At 41.1% G+C, this 24451-nt stretch overlaps 1 protein-coding gene across 10 annotated transcripts in view; it reads right to left on the reverse strand.

The window, feature by feature from the left end:
* LOC135111740 (prolow-density lipoprotein receptor-related protein 1-like) overlaps nt 1-24451 on the reverse strand; it is a 175117-nt gene that overhangs the window by 76863 nt on the left and 73803 nt on the right. For 9 of the 10 annotated variants that reach the window (XM_064025428.1, XM_064025424.1, XM_064025423.1 and 6 more), the window contains 21 exons: nt 23916-24164; nt 23540-23782; nt 22229-22435; nt 21521-21750; nt 20628-20822; nt 19743-19840; nt 18909-19006; nt 18622-18750; nt 15770-17402; nt 15341-15585; nt 14222-14452; nt 13760-13946; nt 13058-13262; nt 12012-12201; nt 11413-11667; nt 10842-11069; nt 10440-10592; nt 5813-5980; nt 4992-5090; nt 4479-4693; nt 2987-3170 (listed from right to left, as the gene is read on the reverse strand). In XM_064025428.1, coding sequence (XP_063881498.1) covers nt 2987-3170; nt 4479-4693; nt 4992-5090; nt 5813-5980; nt 10440-10592; nt 10842-11069; nt 11413-11667; nt 12012-12201; nt 13058-13262; nt 13760-13946; nt 14222-14452; nt 15341-15585; nt 15770-17402; nt 18622-18750; nt 18909-19006; nt 19743-19840; nt 20628-20822; nt 21521-21750; nt 22229-22435; nt 23540-23782; nt 23916-24164 — 5442 coding nt within the window. The remainder of the gene's footprint in view (nt 1-2986; nt 3171-4478; nt 4694-4991; nt 5091-5812; nt 5981-10439; nt 10593-10841; nt 11070-11412; nt 11668-12011; nt 12202-13057; nt 13263-13759; nt 13947-14221; nt 14453-15340; nt 15586-15769; nt 17403-18621; nt 18751-18908; nt 19007-19742; nt 19841-20627; nt 20823-21520; nt 21751-22228; nt 22436-23539; nt 23783-23915; nt 24165-24451) is intronic. The other variant, XM_064025422.1, reaches the window with a different exon arrangement.

A 24451-nucleotide genomic window follows, 5' to 3' on the forward strand; every position in this document is an offset into this window, starting at 1 on the left:
TATTACTGGCGATCTATTGGTGCTAGATGTCATTGTGTAGTAGTAGTAGTAGTAGTAGTAGTAGTAGTAGTAGTAGTAGTAGTAGTAGTAGTGATCTAGTTTCATAACCATTCAAAGAGATGCGAGGAAGAAGCAATAAAAACACACATGATAACTTTCACACGATGACAAATAAGGAAGTCTCCCACGGTTTATGCGAGGAAGAAACACACACACACACACACACACACACACAGAGAGAGAGAGAAGGACACGCTCGATAGCTCATCAATCAGACATAACTTACATAGGTCAACAGAGAGAGAGAGAGAGAGAGAGAGAGAGAGAGAGAGAGAGAGAGAGAGAGAGAGAGAGAGAGAGAGAGAGAGAGAGAGAGAGTCACCCCAGATTCAACAGTAAAGGTGAAAGAAATAAGAAAAGAATCTTCAATGAATCAACGGGATCATTATTTTTTACAAGACGACAATCGGAGACTGATAGTTTATCTTTCTTACAATGGAAGATGAAGGTCGTATAAATATTTGGAATAATGTTGAATAAAAGAAAGGTAAACATATATTGCTACTCTGTGTATCTTAAGCTTAACTTTCTCTAATCTTATGCCGCTGCACGAATATGAATAATAAAAAGATTCAAACTCACAGCTGCTGAAAGAGAGAGAGAGAGAGAGAGAGAGAGAGAGAGAGAGAGAGAGAGAGAGAGAGAGAGAGAGAGAGAGAGAGAGAGAGAGAGACCTCACACCTAATCTTCCTCTATTAATATGTACTGCATTACTTCACTGCGTACAAAGTATACGTAACATAAGTGAAGACTGTCCGTTCCAATTATGCTTATGCGCGGAGAGCAGATTTTCCGTGTTCCTGCGGGGAATATTCAGAAACACTGCTCTCTCACCACGCCTATTTTCGAAGGTCACAGATATGATTAGCCGGGTTCTCATGAGTGTTTGTACTTTTAATAGTGTAGAAATCCTGTTAATCTGTCATTATATTAACACAGAAACACTCTTAAAAACCAATGTAACTTATTAAAAAGACCAATATTCAGAAACGCTTTGCTCTCTCACCACGACTGTTTTCCAAGGTCACAGATATGATAAGCCCAATTCTCAAGAGTGTTTCAGCTGTTAATAATGTTGAAATTTTGTTAATATATCACGAGAACTAAAAAAAAAAAAAAACTTTTAATGCCATTTAACTTCAACTAAAGCCTCTTGAAAGTCGTCGGTGTGCAGGAAAGTATTTCAAAGTATGGTTCCCGACAGTGCTTGATTCAACGCTCTGTTCACTAAGCACGTGTTGAAGGGGCTGATCGTGAAGGGAGTGATCGCTGCCACTCCTCCGTGCTTAGCATGACGAGAGGCGTGGAGAGATCTGATAAGGACCGTATTCTGAATCACTCCTACGCCGCACTTCTCTCCAACACTTTCAAAAAACTGGAAGGAGTTGTACCGGTTTTTACGGTTCTAGTGACATATTAACACGATTTCCACATTATTGACAAGATAATTATACTCGAGAGCCAGACTTCTGAGGTCTCCGAGAGAGAGAGAGAGAGAGAGAGAGAGAGAGAGAGAGAGAGAGAGAGAGAGAGAGAGAGAGAGAGAGAGGGTGGTGAGAGAACAAGACGTTTCAGAATACGGACCCTGACGGATAAACACTAAACAAAACGGAAATGAGCGTGACTCGACTCGTGACAAGGCTGAAGAATGGAAGAGAAAGGACGGAAAAGTGTGAAGAGCAGACAGGTGCAGGTGGGGAGGGAAGTACTCGTAAGATGGGAAGGGAGGGCAAGGAAGATAGATGAATGATGAGGGATGAGAAAGGATAAAGGGACAGGGAAGAGACAGGTGGTAGTAATAAGGGGAGAAAGAGAGGAGGAAGGAGCTCTGGAAAACTATATGGCGGAGGAGGAGTGAAAAAGGATAAAGGGGACAGGAAAGTAGATGGTAGTGATATGGGAAGAAGAGAAGAGTATGGAAGGTAGATGGTGGAAGAGGAGGGATGAGGAAGGATATGAGAACAGTAAAGAAAACAGATGGTAGTGATAAGGAAAGAAGAGAGGAACAAGGCAATAGGTAGTGTTTCCAGCACTCCACAGGACGATCTTGGCCAGGTGGGGGTGAGTCCTCACACTGCCCCGCCCTGTGTTACCTGTGCCCAGTATCTGTGTATTGCGTGTGTATTGATATAGAGTTATTTCTTGCATTTACGGATCATTAATATTTTAGCGCCTGTGTCTCTGGACGCAAAAAAAAAAAAAAATAAATAATAATAATAAAGTAACATCGTATTCTTTTCCCTGTGGCAAAATTCGTAGTTTATTGAAGTGCAAGGAAGCTGTCAGTGTGATTTTGACATACATCGGCATTATGTGACTATGGCAGGTTAAATTACTAATAATGATGCTGATGACGATGATGGTGCAGGTGTTGGTGATGATGATTATGGTGCTGATGATGATGATGGCTCAGTTACAGAGATTGTGATGACGATGATGATCAAACATGTTAAATAATAATTCACGGCAGACAAAGCAATCAAACATCACCAACACAATGGATGAGGAAACTGTGACAATCTGTGCTCAATGTTTGGTGTCTCCAGCAACAACAGGAGCCCATTAATTAGTGCTTCTACTCCTAAGGATAGGAAGGATGTGGTGGGAAAGAGAGGAGGAGCAAAAAGATTGAACAAGACTGAACAAGGATACCAGAAAGCAACACTTGTACTCACCTGTATGTCTGAAAAAAGAAGAATGGGATGGAAAGAAAAGAGATGCAAGGAGACTGACAAAGGGATGACAGCAGTGAAAAAGTTTCCCAGGAGAACAAAGATACTAAAAAACAACACCAGTACTCACCTCCATGTCTACAGAAGGGAAGGATGGGATGGAAAGAGAGGAGCAAGAAGACTGATAATGAGATGACAAAAATACAATGTTTTCTGATAGAACAAGTCCACCAGAAGGCAACACTTGTACTCACTGCAGTTGGCTTCATCCGAGGCATCGTCACAGTCCGGCCGGCCATTGCAGACCCACACATCTGGGATACACTTCAGAACGTCACCGCCACATGTGAACTGCGACTTGAGGCAGGTGTGGGGGATGCAGGAGTCCGGCTCGTCACTGCCATCCCAACAGTCCTTGTGTCCATCGCAGTAGTAGGACTGTGATCAACCAAGATGAAAGTTGTGTTAATGTTTAAAATTTTTACAGTAAAATCCCTCTCATCCAGCATTCGAATATCCGGCAGCTTCAAGTATCCGGCACATTTTCCCCCGAGCCTTAAAATCAATAAAAAATCAGTGTGTACTCATAAAATCGATTAAAATTCCCGCGCGAGGCATACTTTGTCCCCTCGCCACCAGAGCGCACTGTTTCGCGCCACCCACGGCCCACTGCACTGTGTTTACTCATTGACTCAGTCCCGCGTGTGCACTGTTTATCGCCTGATGCTTTCATCATGCCTAAAGTTGTAGAAAAGAGGCAGCGTGTTGTGCTTAAACTTAAGCAGAAGGTAGACATTTGTCGACAATTAGAGAGAGGTGAAAGCAGACAGCAACTAATGGCGGAATATGTTGTGGGCTCATCAACTATTTATGACATTAAATCCCAAACGAAAAAGTTGCGGGATTACATGAAAGCCACCGACACCCCAAAGGCAGTGGAAAATCATCACACACTGCAGTATCATCGTGGTGAAATGATGGACAAAGTGTTATACGAGTGGTTCAGCTTGAAAAGATCAGAAGGAGTCACAATTACAGGCCCAATGCTACAACTGTGTGTTGGTGAGTGTGAGGTGGCAGCGCGGGTGGCGACGCGCGGCACGGCGATCAGCTGATCTTTGTTATGGTAAGATGCGTGAGTGTAGGGTGGTGATTGTGGACATAATTTCACTTCTATTCAAGTATCCGGCAATATTCAAGTATCCAGCATATCGGCGGTCCCGTTGATGCCGGATAAGAGGGATTTTACTGTACTTGTTTTTATTTAATATTATGTATGTAATTCTTAGAAATTTCTGTTTAAAGTGCACCTTCTTACCTTTGAATGCAACTACTTACATGTACAAACTGACTAAATAACCTATATATTACCACTATCATTATTATATGAATTGCAGAAACAAATGAAGATGCACAACTGAAGGTCTCTTACACTATCATTAAAATCACATAAACACCTTAGAAAACCTGAATAATTTCCACAATACTGTTGATGAGATGTCAAATTTTTGAGGAAAAAGTTCTCGCTATTCTTTCATCACTGTCTTCATGATCTTACCAACTTCCTTCCTTATATTGTTTTTACACTAATAAGAACACCAGGGGCAACAGGACTAAGATTGTGAATACTGTGTGTATGAGTGTGGTGTTTATCTCGGCCACTGTGTAGGACTGCCAACCTGATTATACTGTATGTATAAACACAGACAGATTGAACACTGAAGGCAACAGAGCAGAGTGCCTCACCTCCAAGATGCAGCGGCGGTCATAGCGGTCATAGATAGGGCAGGAAAACTGGCCAGCAGCACAGATGAGTGGTGGGGGGTCAGGGCAGCCCTCAGGGAGGTTCTCATCCTCCCCCCCCTCACAATCATAATCCCCATCACACACCCACTGCTTGGAGATGCATCGCCCTGTGCCAGTACAGTTGAACTCCTCCTCCTTGCACACCTTTGATTCTGCTAAAAGAAATTAGTGATATGAATTATTGGAGGGGAAAATTTTGAGGGTGGAACATTCAAAGGGGAAATTTCTTTTTCTTGTAACTCCTAGTTTTTCTCCACCTAGCTCCTTTCTCCTGATGCTTAGCTTATCTCATCTTCATTCCAAGCTGTTTTCTCCTAACTCTAAGCTCTTCTTAACTCCAAGCTGTTTTCTCCTCACTATAATTTATTCATCATCTATAATCTCATAGTCTTCATTCCAAGTTTTCTTCTTAACTAAGCTCAACTCAACTCCAGGCTTTTCTTTTTAACTCACCACAGTCAGGAGGTTCATCTGAGCCATCCGGACAGTCATTGTGGCCATCACACACCCACGTCCGGGGTATGCAATTGCTGTCTTCACATTTGAAATACTCTGTGGATGAGCAACAGAGCAACATCAAGATTACAAACTCTAATTTGGCTCCTTAAGGGACTGGCATCTCGGCGAGTCTTTTCTTGTTGCCCCTCTTGCATGAAGAAAAAAAAAATCTAACTGCTATGAATAATTGTCGACAAAAGGAAAATTAAAATGCATGAATACATAACCCCTGATATTATCTGACTTCACATAAATTGTTGAGGTAATGTGGAGCCCCTTAGGGCCACAGGACCACATTGTCAAACACTTCAACTTCTAATCTTGCCTATTTTTAATAGACTCCAGTTATTAAGATTTTCAAGGATATTTTCATGATTTTAGAGATAGTTTAACAAGAATTATGGTTCATCAATGTAAAAACACTCATGAGAACTTGAATAACATCTCTATGGCCTTTGAAAATTGTCATTGTGAGACACCAAGCAAAATATGACCCTTGGATAAAGAGGCAATAAGAGGCAACAACAGAAGGAATGAGAACACTATGCCACTCTCACCCTCTCTCTATGGCCTTTGAAAATAGCCATTATGAGACTCAAAGCAAAATATGACCCATGAATAGAGACAAGAGGTAACAAGAGTACAACAGAAGGGAAGAAAAATAATCCTTATGACACCCCTGAGCATTTCGAAATACAGCCCATGGATGAAAAGACAAGAGGCAATAGCAATACAACAAAAGGGAGGAGAACACTGCCACACTAGATCACACTCACCCTCAGCACAGGAGTAGACACAAGTGGCTTCATCACTGGGCTGCCCTCCGTCCTCCTCGTCCTGGCAGTCGTTCTCACCATTGCACACAAAGATCACAGCAACGCACCGCCCATTCTTGCACTGGAAGGTTCCGTTGGGGCATGACGAGCTCTCCACCGGCTCAGTTACTGCCAGAGGTGTGCCAATGGGTGAGTGCAGGAGGACATTTTATTAAATTAGATGTGCTGTTAGTGTATGTACAAGAAAGCTTACTAGATATTTTGTACAGTGTGTGTGTGTGTGTGTATTTACCTAGTTGTGCTTTATGGGAAAAGAGCTATGCTCGTACTGTCCCATCTTCATATCTTTTAATATCCAACTTAGCCTTGAATCCATGTATACTTTCTGCATTTACTATCTCCTCATCCAGACTGTTCCATACATCAATACTTCTATATGGGAAACTATACTTTTTGACATCTCTTCTACAAGCAGTCCTCTTCAGCCTCTTTCCATGTCCTCTAGTGTCCCATGTATCCCAGACCATTAAGTCGCTCCGGTTCACCTCCTCTACTCCCTCATATGCTTTATATATCGCAATCAAGTCTCCCCTTTCTTTCCTCTTTTCCAAACGTTGGTAGATGTATCCTTGCCAGTCTCTCTTCATATGACAAGTCCCTGATACTTGGTACCATCTTCATAGCTGCTCTCTGAACTCTCTCCAACTTCCTTATAGCCTTTTTCTTGTATGGCGACCACACTACTGCTGCATATTCTAGTCTAGGTCTTATCAACGACATGATCATCTTCCTGACCTTCTTTTCATCCATATATGCAAATGCCTGCCTTATTCTTCTCAAGTTATAGGTTTCTCCTGTAATTTTGCTAATGTGTCTCTCTGGGGTCAGGTTCCCAGTCATTGTAACACCGAGATCCTTTTCCTCTTCTGCTCCACTCAATCTTACACCATTCAACACATAATTTCCTTTTACTCTTCTTGTACTTTTTCCAAATTATATTACTTTACACTTCTTTAAATTAAATTCCATTTCCCATCAATAACTCCACTCTGATATCTTGTTCAGGTCTTCTTGTAACGTTCCACAGTCCTCTGCACTCTCAACTTTCTTCAGCAACTTTACATCATCCACAAAAAGGCTCATGTAGCTGTCCACACTCTCTGTCATATAATTTATATAAACTGCAAACATGATTGGTGCAAGTACTGAGCCTTGGTGTACTCCACTTATGACTTCCCTCCATGATGATTTTTGGTCTTTTACCACCATTCTCATTTCTCTGTCAAGAAATTTTCTATCCATCTCAGCAGGCCCCCCCTTAGCCCACCATTATGCTTCAACCTCCACAACAATTTCCTGTGTGGCACTTTATCAAAGGCCTTCTTCAGGTCTAAATAAACACAATCAGCCCATCCATCTCTTTCTTGCATTATATCCACCACTCTAGAACAAAAACTCATTAAGTTTGTAACACACAATCTCCCTCTCCTAAATCCAAATTGTTGCTTTATTATCACTTCATTTCCTTCTAGGTACAGCATCCATTTATCCTTCACCAATCTTTCACACATTTTGCACACCACACTTGTTAGAGACACAGGTCTATAGTTTAAGGGCTCTTTACTACCACCTTTGTAGACTGGCACTATGTTGGCTCTCTTCCATTCAATTGGGACTCTACTTTCAATTAGGGAGCTCTCAATAATATTATGTATTACCCATGTCAACTGCTGATTGCACTCTTTTAGTATCCATCCTGACACTCCATCAGGTCCAGGAGCCTTCCTAACGTCTAGTGTCTAGTGTGTGTGTGCATGCAAATTTTTCTACTGATCTATATATATCTATGTAATTCAAGTGTGTATGTAAAAATTAAATATATAAAGACTTTTGATATTTTCTATATTAATGCATTCTTAATATTTTCTAGATAGATTTCTTATCAGGTTTTTCATCCAAGAGTGCAAAATCATAAATCAAGACAAAGGACAAATTGAGTTTATTCCCAACTTTTGAAAAATCAAGAAAATGAACATTCAAAAACTGAGAATCACATACATTCCACAGAGACCTTGTTTTCTTTCTCACCATCTCCCCTTCCCTGCACTGACTGGTGGCTTACAACTATCTTAAGGGTCTGTGCATTTCCTCATCTGGCAGCAAAATATCTAATCCAGAGCTTTATACACCACTTCAAAATAAGCCAGAAGACCAGAGGGTTAAAACTGGCTGCCTTAAGAGATTAGTGATAATGCCTCTCTGTGCAGCAAGCATCAGTAGTAACAGCAACTCATAAAATTTTCCCGTATGTGCTACAAGAGAGGCATCCCACATCATAAGTTAGGATTGTATTCTGAAACACTTATGTGTCACACCTCCACTACATTCAAAAGACTAGTTGAAACTAAATGGATTTTAGGGATGTTCTTACAGTTCTAATAAAAGATTAGTGAAATTTCTACATTATCAGACCACAGAGAAAAATACTCTTGAGAACCAAGTTAATAATCTCTGTGGCCATTGAGAATAGTTGTGGTGAGAGCAAAGCATTTCAGAATACAGGCCTTATTCTCAGACCAAGTCACCTAAAGAGGGGGTTTAAATTAACTAGACTTTCAATACAAGTGCAGTTTTGTAACTACCACCTTTATCAACAGACTATCTACGTAATTTTTTTTTACTTTTCTAAAAGTTTATGTGAAAACCTGTTACTTTCAAAATTTTCACAATAAAAGCAAAAAAGTTAAGATGTACTTCACTGCACTCACATCTAAGACATAACAAAGGCAATTACACCAATGTGGTGAAAAATCTTATTAAAGCAAAAATCCAAAAATTACCAAAAGAATTACTTGAGCAGTTTGTCCATGAAGGTGAATCAATACAAGATGTCTCAATGTTACTATGAAAATCTGTGCAAATCAAGAAATGGATTTAAAAAAAGGTGTTTGAATTCATTACACTTTTAATCCAAGTGTAGCTTTGTAACATGAGACCTCAACTTCTGTAAATGAAAATCTATGCAACTCCAGAAGCAGAAATTAGTAATAAGCCAGCAGACACTACACAGAAAACACTCACTGCAGTCAAGCTCATCGGTCATGTCGGAACAGTCAAGCTCCCAATCACAGCGCCAGGTGGTGGGCAAGCAGCGGTCACCATCACAAAGGAAGAGGCCAGGAGGGCAGGTGCCACTCTCACCTTAACATTGAGTACAGAGCAACACAAAGCATGCAAGACACAGTGCACAATGTGGTACAGGAACACCAAAATTCATGTTGAATTTTTTGAAAGGGGAAGAAAGCAAATAAGCATATGAAAGAAAATTAAAGCAAACAGCACACAATCAACATTCATTTAAACAAAGAAGGGATCATGAGGATTTTATATAACAAGAGGGAGGCAGGACAAGTGCAAGCAGTGCAGCATTTGGCAGAAGTATTTGAACACAAGTGATTCACAAGGAATAGCAAGAACACAACAGTCACACAGCAGAAGCCATTACCACAGCAAGTCCAGACATAAAATTGGAAAAGAGAATAAGAAATATAAGCAAGTTTAAGAAAGTACAACTTTAAGCAACATAACTAAAAATCAGCACAAAATGAAGCCACATGACAAGCTTTACAATGCTGTTTGCACCTCAGGTCTACTGTCACTAAACTCTGTTCCATCTCAGAAAAGAAAATGATGATCAGCAACTTTCTCAAACACTGCCTCAGCCCATGCATTGCTTTTAACAAGTAGGTAATTGATGTACAACAATGCTTAAGACAACAGAACTTATTGAAGTAACATTATGATACACAGTATTTATTCTTTCTAAATATATAAATACATGTCACAATTATTATCTGTTTACTGATAATATAACCTGCTCATTGTTGCACCAGCATTATTATATACTTTATAGTTTCCTTATCAGTACAGTAATTAAAAGGCTCTGTCAAAGATTATGTCTACGCACCCTCCTTTAATGCATTACACTATACATTGTGACTGTAACATGATAATGGAAGATATCTGGTAATTATATTACATACTGGTGTAACGGACTACTTTACTACACTCTGGCTGAGGTTGTCCACCACCCCTGCACAGGTTATGTCATCAGCAAACAGATAATACTTGTTACATCTATTTATATATTTTAAAAATAAATACTGTGTATTTTAAAGTTATTTCAATAAATTCTGTCATCTTAAGCACTGTTGTACATCAGTTACCCAAATACTTGTTGAAAGGAATGCATGGAATGAGACAGTGTTTGAGAGAGCTGCCAAACACCATTTTCTTTCCTGAGATGGAACAGAGTATAGTATCAATATGGCACATTTTTCAGTTCATAATGTTAAACTTTTGTCTGTCTCATTGGATACTTTGAAACTTAACAATCTACAGAAACCTAGCAACAACTGAGTAAGTGGTTTAAATGTTGCATAATGTGCAGTTAGAGCTAAGCTATTATTTATTTGAGTTGTTTCTGAGCCTAATAAATCTTTATCATCAAAGAGCAAGGAAGAAGCAGGTATATTACAGGGACTGCCACATGTAAGCCTGGTCACTTCTTGCAGCTTCCCTTATTTCTTATGTTCTTATGTTCTTATGTAGAGTACTAAATTCTCACTTGAGGTGCAGTTGAGTTCATCTGAGTTGTCCCAGCAGTCATTAGCACCATCGCAAAGCCACTTGGGGTGGATGCAGTGTGTGGTGTTGGCACAGTTGATCAGCTCAGAGCTGTTGAACCCATCCAGGACATAGGTGGAGCAGTTAGTCTTCTCTGTCAGGAGGAATGGCAATCAGTTATTACACAGCACCATTGTCAATGGTGACAGTAAAGTAAAATAGGTCCTGAGATAAGTAAATGTCTTAAAATTATTTACAAATGACAGAGGATCTCTTAACCTGAAATTTTATGTGAATCTTTATATCTTATCTCAAAATTCCTTTAGGAAACCTTTGAGGAACAGTGAGAATTAAGCTTACAACAAAGCCTTCCAGACAAGCAAGAGCTCAGCCCACCACTCACCACAGCCCATCTCGTCACTGGCATCAAGACAGTCTGGGTCAAAGTCACACCTCAGCCCAGCGTTGATGCAAAAACCTGATGTGTGGCACCGGAACTCATCCTCATTGCAATCACAATCACTCTCATCCCTGAAGTTGGGACAGTTGGCACGCCGGTCACATACCGACTCCTTGGGCACACAGGGGCCGTTGCCGCAGGAGAAATAATTCTCCCGGCAGGTGCGAGTCACTGTGTCAACACAAAGTGAATATTAGTGGACTGTGAAAACATTTTCCACACATTACAATAATGAAAATCTCAATTCTGTTTAACATTACAATCAAATCAAGTGTGGAAAATTCTGAAGATTAAAAAATACGGCCATGAAAGTAAATCATATCACTGCATAGTGAGAATAGAAAACTAGAAGGGAACAGAAAAGAATTTGGTGCCAGTTCCCTCACACACAAGGCTTTCAGTCAATTGTCAGATGCAGGAAATGGAATAAAATATGATTAAATAAAAAAAGAAAAAAAAATTCTCCTCAGGAGTTCACCAAATGCACGAGGATGCAATAAAAGATTAAACTCACTGCAGTGCTGCTCATCTTCGTCAGATCCATCAGGACACTCTTGCACTCCATCGCATGAGTAAGTGTAAGGGATGCAGAAGCCAACACTGCATTCAAACTGGTCATCAGTGCAATTGGCCACCCTGACCGCACAACGGCGGCCATCAGCCAGCAGCGTTCGGCCTGGTGAGCAGCGGCACTGCACCTGCGCCCGCTCATCTAGCTGGCAGATGTCCTCACACCCACCATTCAAGATGTGGCATGGGTTGGCATCACCTGCACATCACAAAGGACCACATCATTTCATCTAGTAAACCTCTCTTACGTTATACTTCATATATTGTCCAAAAATTCACAACTTCTGTGGCATGAAGATGACTAAATATAAGATCTACAGAAACACCATATATCTTGGCTTAGGAAGTTACTAAGTCAGTAAGACAATGTCATATTCATCATTGGTTTATAAATCTGCACTTGATCCTCAGCACATAACAATATCTAATTTTGAGACTTGTTATGCAAAGGTCCTCATATAGTCCAGAATATATGGCAAGCCTGGGGATATTGCCCAGATCCCTTCACTATGATGACTCACTACAGCACACACAAACACACACATGCATTGGTGTCATTGGCCACAGCCACGATGCCCATGAGCCAATCCACATTCTTGCGCAGCCTCACCACCTCCTCCCCAGTGTACTTGTTGGCTCGCACCACACCACGCAGCACCCAGTCTGTCCAGAAAATGTAGTCCCCGTACAGCGCCAGGTCAAATGGGTGACTGGGAGTGATCTTGAGCAGTATCTGTTGATGGGTTCAGGGTTACTTTTCCAATACTTCCAGATGCTAAGATTTAGATCAGCTGATAATTCAATGGTTTCTTTCAACATATAAAGATTTTACACCATACAAATACACAAACTTAAGCATCATTGTACATTATGATTCAAGTGAATGATATGATTAAACCTTCATGTGCTTATGACAATGTCACTTTAATTTCATTTCAGTAACCAGTGATGATTTTATTGGGAAACATTATTACTATTACTAGACACTAAATGGTTTGAGCAGCTCAATCTTTTGGTGGGATAAACTGGCCATGAGAGGTGCCATCACCAAGGACTGAATCCAGCATAAACACTCAAGGTAAACATGCATTTTCAACACACTGCCAGTCAAGCCAAGATGACCACCAAGGCCTCAGTGGGTATAGGTCAGCACATCAATACCTTTTAGTCTGACCTCATCTTCCAGTGCACAGTGCCTCTTATAATGATAAAAAATTCATTAAATGTGAGGCTTGTCATTAAGTTTGAAATTCATTATATCTAGTATTTGTTATATTAAGATTCACTAAATTGAGAGCTTATTTCACAATACAGAGAAGTGATGGGTTCGAGCTTGATAAAGATAGATTAAAAAAAAGGGAGATAGGAAAGAATTATTTTTATAAGAGTGGTAGACATATGGAACAGACTTGGTAATCAGGTCGTTAGTGGGGAGTCATTAGGGAACTTAAAAAGATCAGACAAATTTTTAGATGAAGATGATGGATAGACACAGGTAAGTAGGTTTCAAGCAAAGATGCTACCTATAGACTTGATGACTTCTTGCAGCTTCCCTAATGCACTTGTGTTCTCATGAAATATATACTTACCACCCTGTCTGAGCCATCCAAATTGCAACGTTCAATCTTGTCCAGGCGTGCATCTCCCCAGTACAGCTTCTGTGCCATGTGGTCAATGGCCAGACTGTTGGGCATGCGGATGTGTGTGGTCACAATGGACTTGAGGCCAATGCCGCTCACATAGGAGCACTGGATGGATGGAGCCTCAGAGTTCCAGTTAGTCCAGTAGATCTGGCTGAGGGAAAAAGACAGAAGTGAACGTTTCCCATGAGAGAAGTAGGATATTTATCTTATATAAGTGAAGAAAGAGAGAGAGAGAGAGAGAGAGAGAGAGAGAGAGAGAGAGAGAGAGAGAGAGAGAGAGAGAGAGAGAGAGAGAGAGAGAGAGAGAGAGAGAGAGAGAGAGAGAGAGAGAGAGACTGTATGGGCTGGAATGTAAGAACATCTTTACAATAACAATTCAATATCAGGCCTATCAACAATCATCAATGTATGACTTCCTATCACCTTGCAGATGAGTCAATCTCATGCCTTGTCTCACTGTAAGAATGAAAAGACAAGAAGAAAGTCTCTCATCCTCTCATCCCATTCCCTATAGTCATCTTTCCTGATGTCCAAAGGAATGTGATGGCAGTATTCTTGACACTACCATGGAGTATGTAGCCGGGCCATGTTATCTCTGCCAGACATCACCAACTCACATATACAAAAAACAGAGTCAGCACCACCTACCGTTCACAGCCGTCAACCACAATGCCTCTTGGTTTGTCCCCTGGCTCAAGATGGACAATTTTTTGCACAAACTTGTGCTGTCTGCTGGGGTCCACACTCATGCGGTTGATGGCCGGGTCACTCTGGCAGGTCCAGTAGAGATCTCGGTCCTTTTCGTCAAATGCCAAACCCTCCACTGAACCCTGCTCTGTGTGGTGAGATGTATACTGGCTAGGTTATGTGAAGTCCTCTCATGCATGCTATTCTTCCCTATGTTTCCTATAAAGTAAATACACAGGTTCTCTTTCTTCATCCTTGTACTCATTTTTAAAAAAGACAACTGTTCTGTGTGATGAGAGGACATAATAATATATTAAGTTATGTAAAGTCACCTCTTATTGTAAAAGGATAATGCATGCTACTACTTTCTGTATTTCTTGAAACATCAATACACATGTTCTTTTCCTCCATCCCTGTACTCACTCTCAACAAGGACACTGTGGCCAGATCCATTGAAGAAGACTGTGTTGATGCTTCCCTTCTGGATGTCTGAGTAGAAGACACGTTTGGTGGAATACTCAAAGGCCAAGCTGATGGCGTTCTTCATGAGGTTGGAGGTGATCTTCTTCAAGGGAGTGTTGGGTTCTTTTTCATCAAACATGTGCGCACTGTCAATGGCAGTGATGGTCGAGAACATGAGGAAAGCCTCATACTCTGTGAAGGCAAAGAAAGTTATTTGGAACACAGGGAATTTCTCAAAATTTAAGTCACTGACTGCATTCTTAAGATAACCAAAGTAACTAGAAATTGTTGAGAAAATATAGTAAGGAAAATTATGAATAGTCATTGACAAATGGCATATGTTATATTTACTTGAAAGACGCAAAAATACGAAGTACCTGATGGCACGTGTCATGACACACACATTGAGAATATTGGAAACTATACCTAATGCTTTACTGATGCACAGATTATGGAATTTCTCTTCTGTGTTAAGCCATACTCCTCAAAATGTATCCTCTAATGTGTCTGAGAAACAGACCAAGTTGAAAAAATTGATAAAAAACCCACACAGCTTTCTGCTCCCCCAAAAGTCAGGAGCAGTGGATTTAAGAGGTGACCAATTTAGTTTCTGAGATGATATGATACACCTCTCTTGAGACAATTCAGGTTTTTATGTAAAGAAAATACAGAAACAGAAAAAGAATTCTAGGGAGAATCAGTTAGAGGGGAAAAATAATAACAATACTGGTTAACTCTTGCATTACTAAGATGGACAGATTAGGGGTGAGATTAAGCAGAGTCTTATGCAGAGAGAATAAATGTACCTGCTGCTCCATTATGGTGCACAAAAACTCATCTCTATGGGAACTCATCTTCAAAGAGCATACTTCTGTCTATCTGTCTACATACCAGGCCAGCAATCCCACACAGGAGACCCAGACAAAGCATCACACACCCGTACACACATCATTCACACTCTTATCCCAGTTAGCCTTGGTATAAAAGAGTAGTTTAATGGACCAACTTATCAACACCCAAAGAGCATATTTAATTAAAAAATTTCTTCATTCTCACCTTACACAGCATCTTCATGCTTACCTTTGCATGACTTGCCATTAGTGTCAACCTGTCCATGGTAACACTTGCAGTTGGCATGTGTGCCGTTGAACAGACAGAGTTCCTCGCAGCCGCCATTGTTCACAGCACACTGGTTGATGCCAATCTGGGTGTCAGAGTTCATGATGATCACGTCCTTCACAGAGTCCCCCAGGCTGTCCTTCAGTGTTGACACCCGCCCCAGGTTGCCCTCAGGAGCTGTCCTCACAGAGCCACCTGCATACCCTCTGTAAAATGTTCAGTACATTATGATCATCAAACATGGCTGCCACACTTCAGTAACCAATATAATGCAGAGAACAAATCAACTGCCAGAGGAAAAGAACATCACCCTGGTGTACTATAATTTCATTCCTGTCATTCTATTTCCAACTTTTCAAGGCCCCCAAAAATGAAGGAGTTATAACTTACTTGTCAGCCCAGTAGATGTTGTTATTGTAAGCAAAGACAGCCACAGGTTGTTGGAGAGTCGTGTCGTCCAGCAAGACCGTCCGTCCTGTGCCATCCAGGTCCACCCGCTCCAGTGTCTTGGCTCTGCGGTCCACCCAGTACAAGTGGTTGCCTTCAATATCCACTGTCAAGTCCACTGGATACTGAAGTGACTCATTCACCAGAATGCTCCGGTTCCCTCCATCAAGAGTTGCCCGTTCAATCCTTGCCCCACTGGCACCGTGGTCCACCCAGTACAGGAAACCAGTGCTGGGACTCACCACAATGGCTCCCGGCACCTCCAAATCATTAGCAAGGATTACAAAGTGCTCAGACCCATTAAGGCGACACACCTCAATGACATTGTCTCGAGGGTTTGTCCAGTACAGGTTGTTGGCCACCCAGTCCACTGCAATGCCCTCAATGCCCTTCGAGTCCTTCACAATGACTTGCCGGTTGGTACCATCCCTGCCAATGGTGGTAATGGTTCCCTTGTTGCTGTCTGCCCACACAATCAGGTCTTGTTGTGAGTGAAAGTCAAGCCTTGTGGCTGAGCCCACAGCTGGTATTGAAGTCAAGGCCTCTCCAACTGTCCCTGCACTGGTCAGAGGAGATATCACACTCAGTCCATTCAGTCCAAGATCACTGGAGTATATGAGAATACCATCGTCCCCAATACATCGTGTGTGGACCTTTCTGTCCACCTTGTAGCCAACAGCACAGCGGCATTCCTTGGTGGTCTTCTGTGTGGGCAGGCACAGGTGAGCACACAACAGAGTGTTCTGAGTGCAGGCGTTACTGCCAGTCTGTACTGACCCATCGTATATCTTAAGGGAAAGAATCTTCCCCAGTCCAGACCTGACCACTTCAAACTGATTCCCACTGGTCTTGTTCATCTTGCAAATAGTACCTGAACTATTAGCAAAGTAAACAAAATCTTGGTAAACAACAAAGGCTTCTGGCCTGATTATGTAATTGGGAGAGCGAGCCTCAAGGTTGAAAATACTGTTTCTTTCCAGATCTTTGTACTGAATAGTGTTTGTGCCCAGGTTGACCCAATAGAGACGTCTGTCCTTTGAGTCATAAGAAAGGCTGGAGGCATTAGACAGCAATGGGTTATTTTTCGGCGAGGACACCACTGTCACATCACTCCCCACCATCGTTGCCATGAACACTCCTTCATTCTCCCCGGTGTCTGACCAGAAGATCCTGCCATTGAATGGATCTATAGCAAGGGACAAGGGATGGGTTAGATTATCTTTGATGATCGGTATCAGAAACTCGCCATCCAAGGTTGCCACACTGATTTGCTTTGGGGTCCCCAAGGAGGTGACGAACATGTTCCCTGACAACCAGTCAATCGCAAGGCCAGAGGGGGCAGTGAGCACCGTGTCAATGACAGTCTCAATGAGGGAGCCAGTCAAACTCACCCTCATCACTTTATTGATGTCAGCATCAGCCCAGTATATTCTCTTCCTGCTGGCGTCGAAGTCCATGGCCAGGACATGCTTCACCTTAGGGGATGGGATACGGGGGATGATGTCATGTGTTGGCTTGGTCAGGTCAACCCCTCGGATCTCATTACCAAGGGAAAACAGCAGCACCTTCTCATTTTCTGTAAATATAAGGAATTTCATTTATATTTTTAAAGTTCCCACTTTTTTATTATCTATAAATATAAGAGATCACATTTATGCTTCCAAAAGAGTTCCCACCTTCTCACAGCCTGGAAATAAAAGGCATCACATTTATATTTCCAAGAGTTCCCAGCGTTTGGATGCACATAAACCACCCCAGCAAACATTACCCTCTCAAATGGCATACAGTAATCAAGAAAGGATGCTGAGGTCATATATCAAAACAATATTCAACTCTCTCCTTCACTGCTATGGTAATTTTTTTTTTAACATGGAGAGCACTATAAAAAAATCTTTGCATGGATATACAGAGAGGGAAAAGGTTAATTTTGTCTTTTCTTCTTGAATACAAAACTAATATTTATGACACTGTACTAAAAAGATAAGTTGTACGTGATTATGGGAGAAATAATTCCCAAGCAGTAAAAGAACTGCACTTGAACATGGGGAAGTCAATCAAATCACCCAATACCCACAAGCCCTAAGTCCCTGAAAAGTTCTCCCAATTCACAATGCAACAGCTGGAAGACAAACTGTTATGATCATGGCTGCAAAAGAACTAGATAAGTCAGATACATACTACGGTTCTGTTAACATTTTTTATGTGTTTAGAAGTCCAGCCAAAAGCACTGAAATTAGTAAAAAAAAAAAAAAATCTAAAACTCAGAAACTACAGAAGAATCAAAACAGCTGCCCAATTTAGTTTAAGATGTCTTGATTCTTCTCTTTTGAAACAGCTCATCATAGGAAAGAGGGAAAAGCAATCAGATAGATAGATCCAGAGTTTACAGTAAAAAGAATTGAAGAGTGAAAATAATAGTTAACTCTTACATTAGCAAAGCAGACAGGACCAGGATGAGAGTAAGTAGTCTTGCATTGGAAGGACACAGGAGCAGGAATTAAGAAGCAAGTTAAGAAGACCAGTAACAATGGAAATAACAGAAGATACCAAGAGATGCAACACCATAGCAGTGAGTGAGATTCAAGACAGTTTGTTTGAGCCAAGGATTTGACGATAAGAAAAAGGCAACAAAATTCATTCTACCAGAGGATTTAACAAGAAGAAAAGAGCAAACAAAATTCATTCTATCAGAAAATTTAGCAAGAGGAAAAGAGCTAACAAAAATCATTCTGTTAGTCACAACAACCTACAAGCACCAGGCACTTCTACTCTGAGCAGGACTCTGCCAAACCTACGAGTGCAAGTCATGTTGTCTGAGCCGAGACTCATGATGTGGGGACAGTTGCATTGCCGAGTCCCATTGAAGCTCAGCAGACACAGGTGAGAGCATCCTCCATTATTTTCCTTGCATGGATTAGGACCATCTGATGGAGAAAGGAAAAATTAGTATTGTTAATTCAAGACATAGCAACTCTTTCTCTCTCTCTCTCTCTCTCTCTCTCTCTCTCTCTCTCTCTCTCTCTCTCTCTCTCTCTCTCTCTCTCTCTCTCTCTCTCTCTCTCTCTCTCTCTCTCTCTCTCACCTCGGGGTTGGCGGCTTGGATGAAGAATCTGGATGTCAAACGGCTGGGTGATGGTTCGCTCCACATCTTCCACCTCTGTACCATGGAACTTGTTGGCTCTGTGTGGAGGAGGAGGATTACAACTGTCTTGTCACATCACCATCATCACCATCATCATCCTTGCTTTACTTAATGTCATGTACAGTTATAAAGGCAATCATTATCTTCATCACCATCATCATCCTTGCTTTAGTTAACATCATGGACAGTTATATAGACTAAATCATTATCTTCATCATCACTATCATCATCATCACCACCATCATCACAATCATCATCATCCTTGCTTTAGTTAACTTATAGACAGTTATACATAGAAAGATATAAAAGGTAAAAATATCATAATTATCATACTTATCATCATTCTTGCTTTAGTTAACATTATGGACAATTATACATAGAAAGGAAGACAAAATTATCATCATCATCATCCTTGCTTTAGTTAATATTATGTACAGTTATACATAGATGGGTCAAAGAAGACAAATAGAAATATATGAACTATTTTTTTCTTTTTTTTAATGCTTTGCCACATCGATGCATCACAAACTCATGTCCTGCCATATAGGAATGATTTTTTCTTTAATGAATGAGGGATATTGGCACTGGGCAACAAAAGTAAGAAAATGAAGGCCCACAGAAGTACCAGTCTTAAAAAAGAAAGCCAAAAGAATTATCCAAAATTGGAGGATAAGCATCTTGAAACCTCCCTCCTGAAAGAGTTCAGATCATAGGAACAGAGATATACAGAAGCAGGCAGGGAATTCCAGTTCTTAATTTATTCTAACCACTCACCTTATGACTGAGTTGGTCTTCCAGTCAGTCCAGTACACATAGTTGCCATACAGTGTGATGGCAAATGGATGGGACAGGAGGTGGTGCTTCTCAATTATCTGCAAATTAGTGTAGGAGTATGCTCAATTACAACTTTTATTTTTTGCATGTATCTTGTTTACATTTTTAATATAAGAGAAGGCTGACAAATGGCTACAAAAACTATGATGAAAAACCCATTAAATTGTCTATACCATCTAGGTATCTATCTATCTATCTATCTATCTATCTATTTATCTATCTATCTATATATATATATATATATATATATATATATATATATATATATATATATATATATATATATATATATATATATATATATATATATATATATATATATATATATCCCAGGCCAGGAACCCCACACAGTTCATCCCTGACAAAGCACCACACTCATATACACATAATTCTCACTCTTAGCATTAAATTAAAACTAATCAAAATAAAAAAAAGTATGTAAACTAAAGAAGCAATAAGATTATACAAAATTATATAAACACACCAATTTACTACTCTCAAAAAAATTTATACAATAAATTCATGAAGGCATTTACTGTAGATTTATTGAACAAATGAAGGGACTAGTTTAAATATGACTCAGCAAATCATTTTTGAAGGCAGGTTTGCTTGAGTCTGTTCCCTAATTGAAGATTTTCTTTTAATAAAATTCAAGAGCAAAAGAATCTCAGATAGAATAATACATCTACAGAGAGAGAGAGAGAGAGAGAGAGAGAGAGAGAGAGAGAGAGAGAGAGAGAGAGAGAGAGAGAGAGAGAGAGAGAGAGAGAGAGAGAGAGAGAGAGAGAGAGAGAGAGAGAGAGAGAGAGAGAGAGACTGACTGACCTTCCTGTGATCTGAGCCATCATAGAATGCAGTGTGGATGGAGTCAGACTTTGCATCAGTCCAGTAAATCCTGCGCAGGGCATAGTCCAGGGTGAGTCCGTTGGGCCAGCCCCCACCCTCCTCCGCATTGATCCACACCACCACATGCCGCCCCTCACCCGACATGCTGCTTGACTCAATTCTTGACTTGTTTTTCTGAATTTAGATAGACACACTTTGCATGTACACATTCTTACTGCAATCTACTGTACAAGCATGTAACTGTATTTACTCAGTGGGAAGACCAAAGAAGACCTGGAGGTGGTGTGTATAAGACATGAGAAAGATGAATATCAGAGAAGAGATCGCCTGTGACCATAAAAGGTAACACAGAATATAAAAAAATTTCATTGCCATAAGAAAAATAAGAACATTAAGTAAAATTCTAATTATTGCAACATGTAAGAAGGGCCTTGATAGGAAGATTGGAGAGAAAAGAGATGGTTATATCTTCAGGTGCTGAAGAGAACCACTCTTTGGAGGAACATAAAAGAACCACAGTTTTCCTCACATAAACACAGAGGCCTGGAGTAATCTACATGAGAATGTGGTCCATGTATGAAGTATTCACAATTTTAAGAAAACAGTGGATACAAGTTTAAACTGAAATGGGAACATATGAGCATGCTTCCTTTCCTGCATGTCACAACAACCAGATACAACTAAGTAAATACAAACACACTCATTCTCTCTCTCTCACACACACACACACACACACACACACACACACACACACACACACACACACACACACACACACAAACACACACACACACACACACACACACACACACACACACACACACACACACACACACACACACACACACACATTGAAACAAGTCAGCAATTACCTCCCAGTCAGTCCAGAAGATCATGCCAACTCTGGGGTCAAGAGAGATGGCTCTGGGGTTCTCCATGTCTGAGGTGATGAGTGTTCGTCTGTATGACCCATTGAGCTTGGCTACCTCAATCTGGTTCAGGTTGCTCTCCACCCAGTACAGGTTCTCAGCCATCCAGTCCACCGCCAACCCTTCAGCAGTGGACAGCCCAGTCTGCACCACCACCTCTATATTGGTCAGCACTGTGGAAAAGATTGGAGTATTAAAAAATGTGTACTCAATAAAGTAAAGGTTCAGGATTCCTGTGTGCTGCTGATGTATAGTGACGTGATCTGAATTGGTGGTTGATCTATTTTTTTTTTTTTTTTTTATGTAAGAGGGGTACTGGCCTAGGACAAAAGAAAAAAAAATATGGAGGTGCCAGTCCCTAAAGAAAGGTAAAAAAGGATCATCCAAACTTGGAGGATGTGGCTTGAAACATATATGCCAGACCAACATTTCTAAGGAGAAGGGCTAACCAAGACAAGACACACACACACACACACACTAACATTTACAATTTGGGGTGGTTGGAGGGTAGTAAATTACAGAAGAGGTGATAATGGGTGAAAGAGAGGGAAGGGAAGGCAAAGGCAGACACACACACACTTCCAATCCCTCCTTACTTCCAGTCCCTCCAGTCCCTTCCTTATCTCCAGTCCCCCTCCAGCCCCTCCTTACCTCCAGCCAAGAGAGTTCCTTTGTATATCTTATCATCCACAATGTCTGTCCAGAATATGGCATCTCCCTCATCAGAATGAAAGAAATCAAGAGCAATGGTGTTCTTGAGGGAGGAGATGAGTGCCTTCACGCCCATCCCCTTGTTGTTGAGTGTGATGCTGAGCAGCTCATGACGGTTGCTGAAGATGGCGTAGGGAATGGCAGGATCTGAGGGAGAGATCACAGAATTGTAAGAGTGACAGAAGACCATAAGAGTAAGAACAGAAGACCATAAGGGTGGGAACAGAAAACCATACGGGTGAGAACACAAGACCGCAAAGATGAGAACAGAAGACCATAAGGGTAAGAAGACCATAAGGTTAAGAACAGAAGAACATAAGGGTGAGAACAGAAGACCATAAGGGTGAAAACACAAGACCATAAGGGTGAGAAAAGACCATAAGGGTGAGAACACAAGGCCATGAGGGTGAGAACAGAAGACCATAAGGGTGAGAACAGAAGACCATAAGGGTGAGAACAGAAGAACATAGGGGTGAGAACAGATCATAAGGGTGAGAACAGAGCCATAAGAGTGAGAACAGAAGACCATAAGGGTGAGAACACAAGGCCATGAGGGTGAGAACAGAAGACCATAAGGGTGAGAACAGAAGAACATAAGGGTGAGAACAGATCATAAGGGTGAGAATAGGGCCATAAGAGTGAGAACAGAAGACCATAAGGGTGAGAACAGAAGACCATAAAGGTGAGAACAGAAGGCCATAAGTGTGAGAGCAGAAGACCATAAGGGTGAGAACAAAGGCCATAAGGTAAGAACCACAAGAACATAAAGGTGAGAACACAAAAATACAATGGTAAGAAAAGAAAACAAAATAACAGTAAGAACACAAGACCATAACGGAAGCTGCAAGAGCCCAGTAGGCCCACACCAGGCAGTCCCAGTATGGATGAGGAGTGCCTAACTGACTGATACTGGGGCATGGAAAGGTGATTATTTCAAGGGATTGTAGTGGATTTCAAACAGTAACATCTTTATATCCTTACCAGGCTGTTTGGTTTTACTGCATTGCTCTATACTAACTACAGTACTGGAGGACACTAGCTACAACAAAGAGAAAGTAAAGTATGATCAACAGCTGCTACAGTTAGATGCTTTCTGGAGTGGTAATGTGATGTGTGTATAGTGCAGGTGGAGACAAACTGTGGAACATGATATGATATACTGGAAATTCTCTCACATGCCCTGTAAGGAAATAACATGTATGAAAAAAAATGTCCAATATGTTAAAAAACAGCATTAATCAAAATACACACCTGTACTTTTGCAGGTGAAGTGGTCAGGCTCCATCATGTACCCCTCAATACAGGTACATTTGTGCATGTGTCTGGTGGGTACACATTTCTGGGAGCAGGTGCCCCACTGGTCACAGGGGTGAAGGTGTGAGCACATCCGTCCGTCAGGCAGCAGAGTCTGGCCAGTGGGACAAGTGCACACAGGCCCACCTGGACCCTGAGTACAGTTCTTCTCACACTCCATCACCTCACAATCAGACTCTCCTGGAATGGTAATCACTCATTAGATTAGCTCATTTTCAATCTGCAAAGACATCCAATCTGCCCAAAGCCAAATCAAGAATGCTGCAGTGCCTCCCCACCAAGCAAGAATACAAAATTCTAAAGGGGAACTAACCACAGCGCCCGCCCTCATCACTGCCATCCTTGCAGTGATTGTGTCCATCACAGAGTGTGTCAGGCTGGACACAGCGAGTGAAATTGTCACATATGTGGCCGGGCAAGGGGCATTTGATGGTGGTGTTTTGGCAGTTCTCTTCATCAGTGCCATCATGACAGTCCTTCTCTCCATCACACTTCCATATTTCAGGGATGCACTGGTGCTTGGTGGTGCATTTCCAATCACTGTGTGAACAGGTAATATTTTCTGTAAAGAAAAATTTCAGATTGATGTTCATATCATGAGTTAGTGATGGGTTATGTATTACAGTTTGTCATTACTATGCTGTACTTCTATGGGCTTTAAGACCCAAATGTTTGGTTGTTTAGAATACAGTGAAGTGGTGAGATTAGGGAGTAAAAAAATGCATAACTTATGTGATTTCTTAAAAGATACTCAAATACATAAATCAAATACATTACATGCACAAGTACAAACAACTACACACTGGTGATCCCTGAAGGGAGGAGACTGTCTGGAGTGAGACAGATCAT

The sequence above is a fragment of the Scylla paramamosain genome, chromosome 22 (assembly GCF_035594125.1).
Source record: "Scylla paramamosain isolate STU-SP2022 chromosome 22, ASM3559412v1, whole genome shotgun sequence".
Classification (NCBI taxonomy): domain Eukaryota; kingdom Metazoa; phylum Arthropoda; class Malacostraca; order Decapoda; family Portunidae; genus Scylla; species Scylla paramamosain.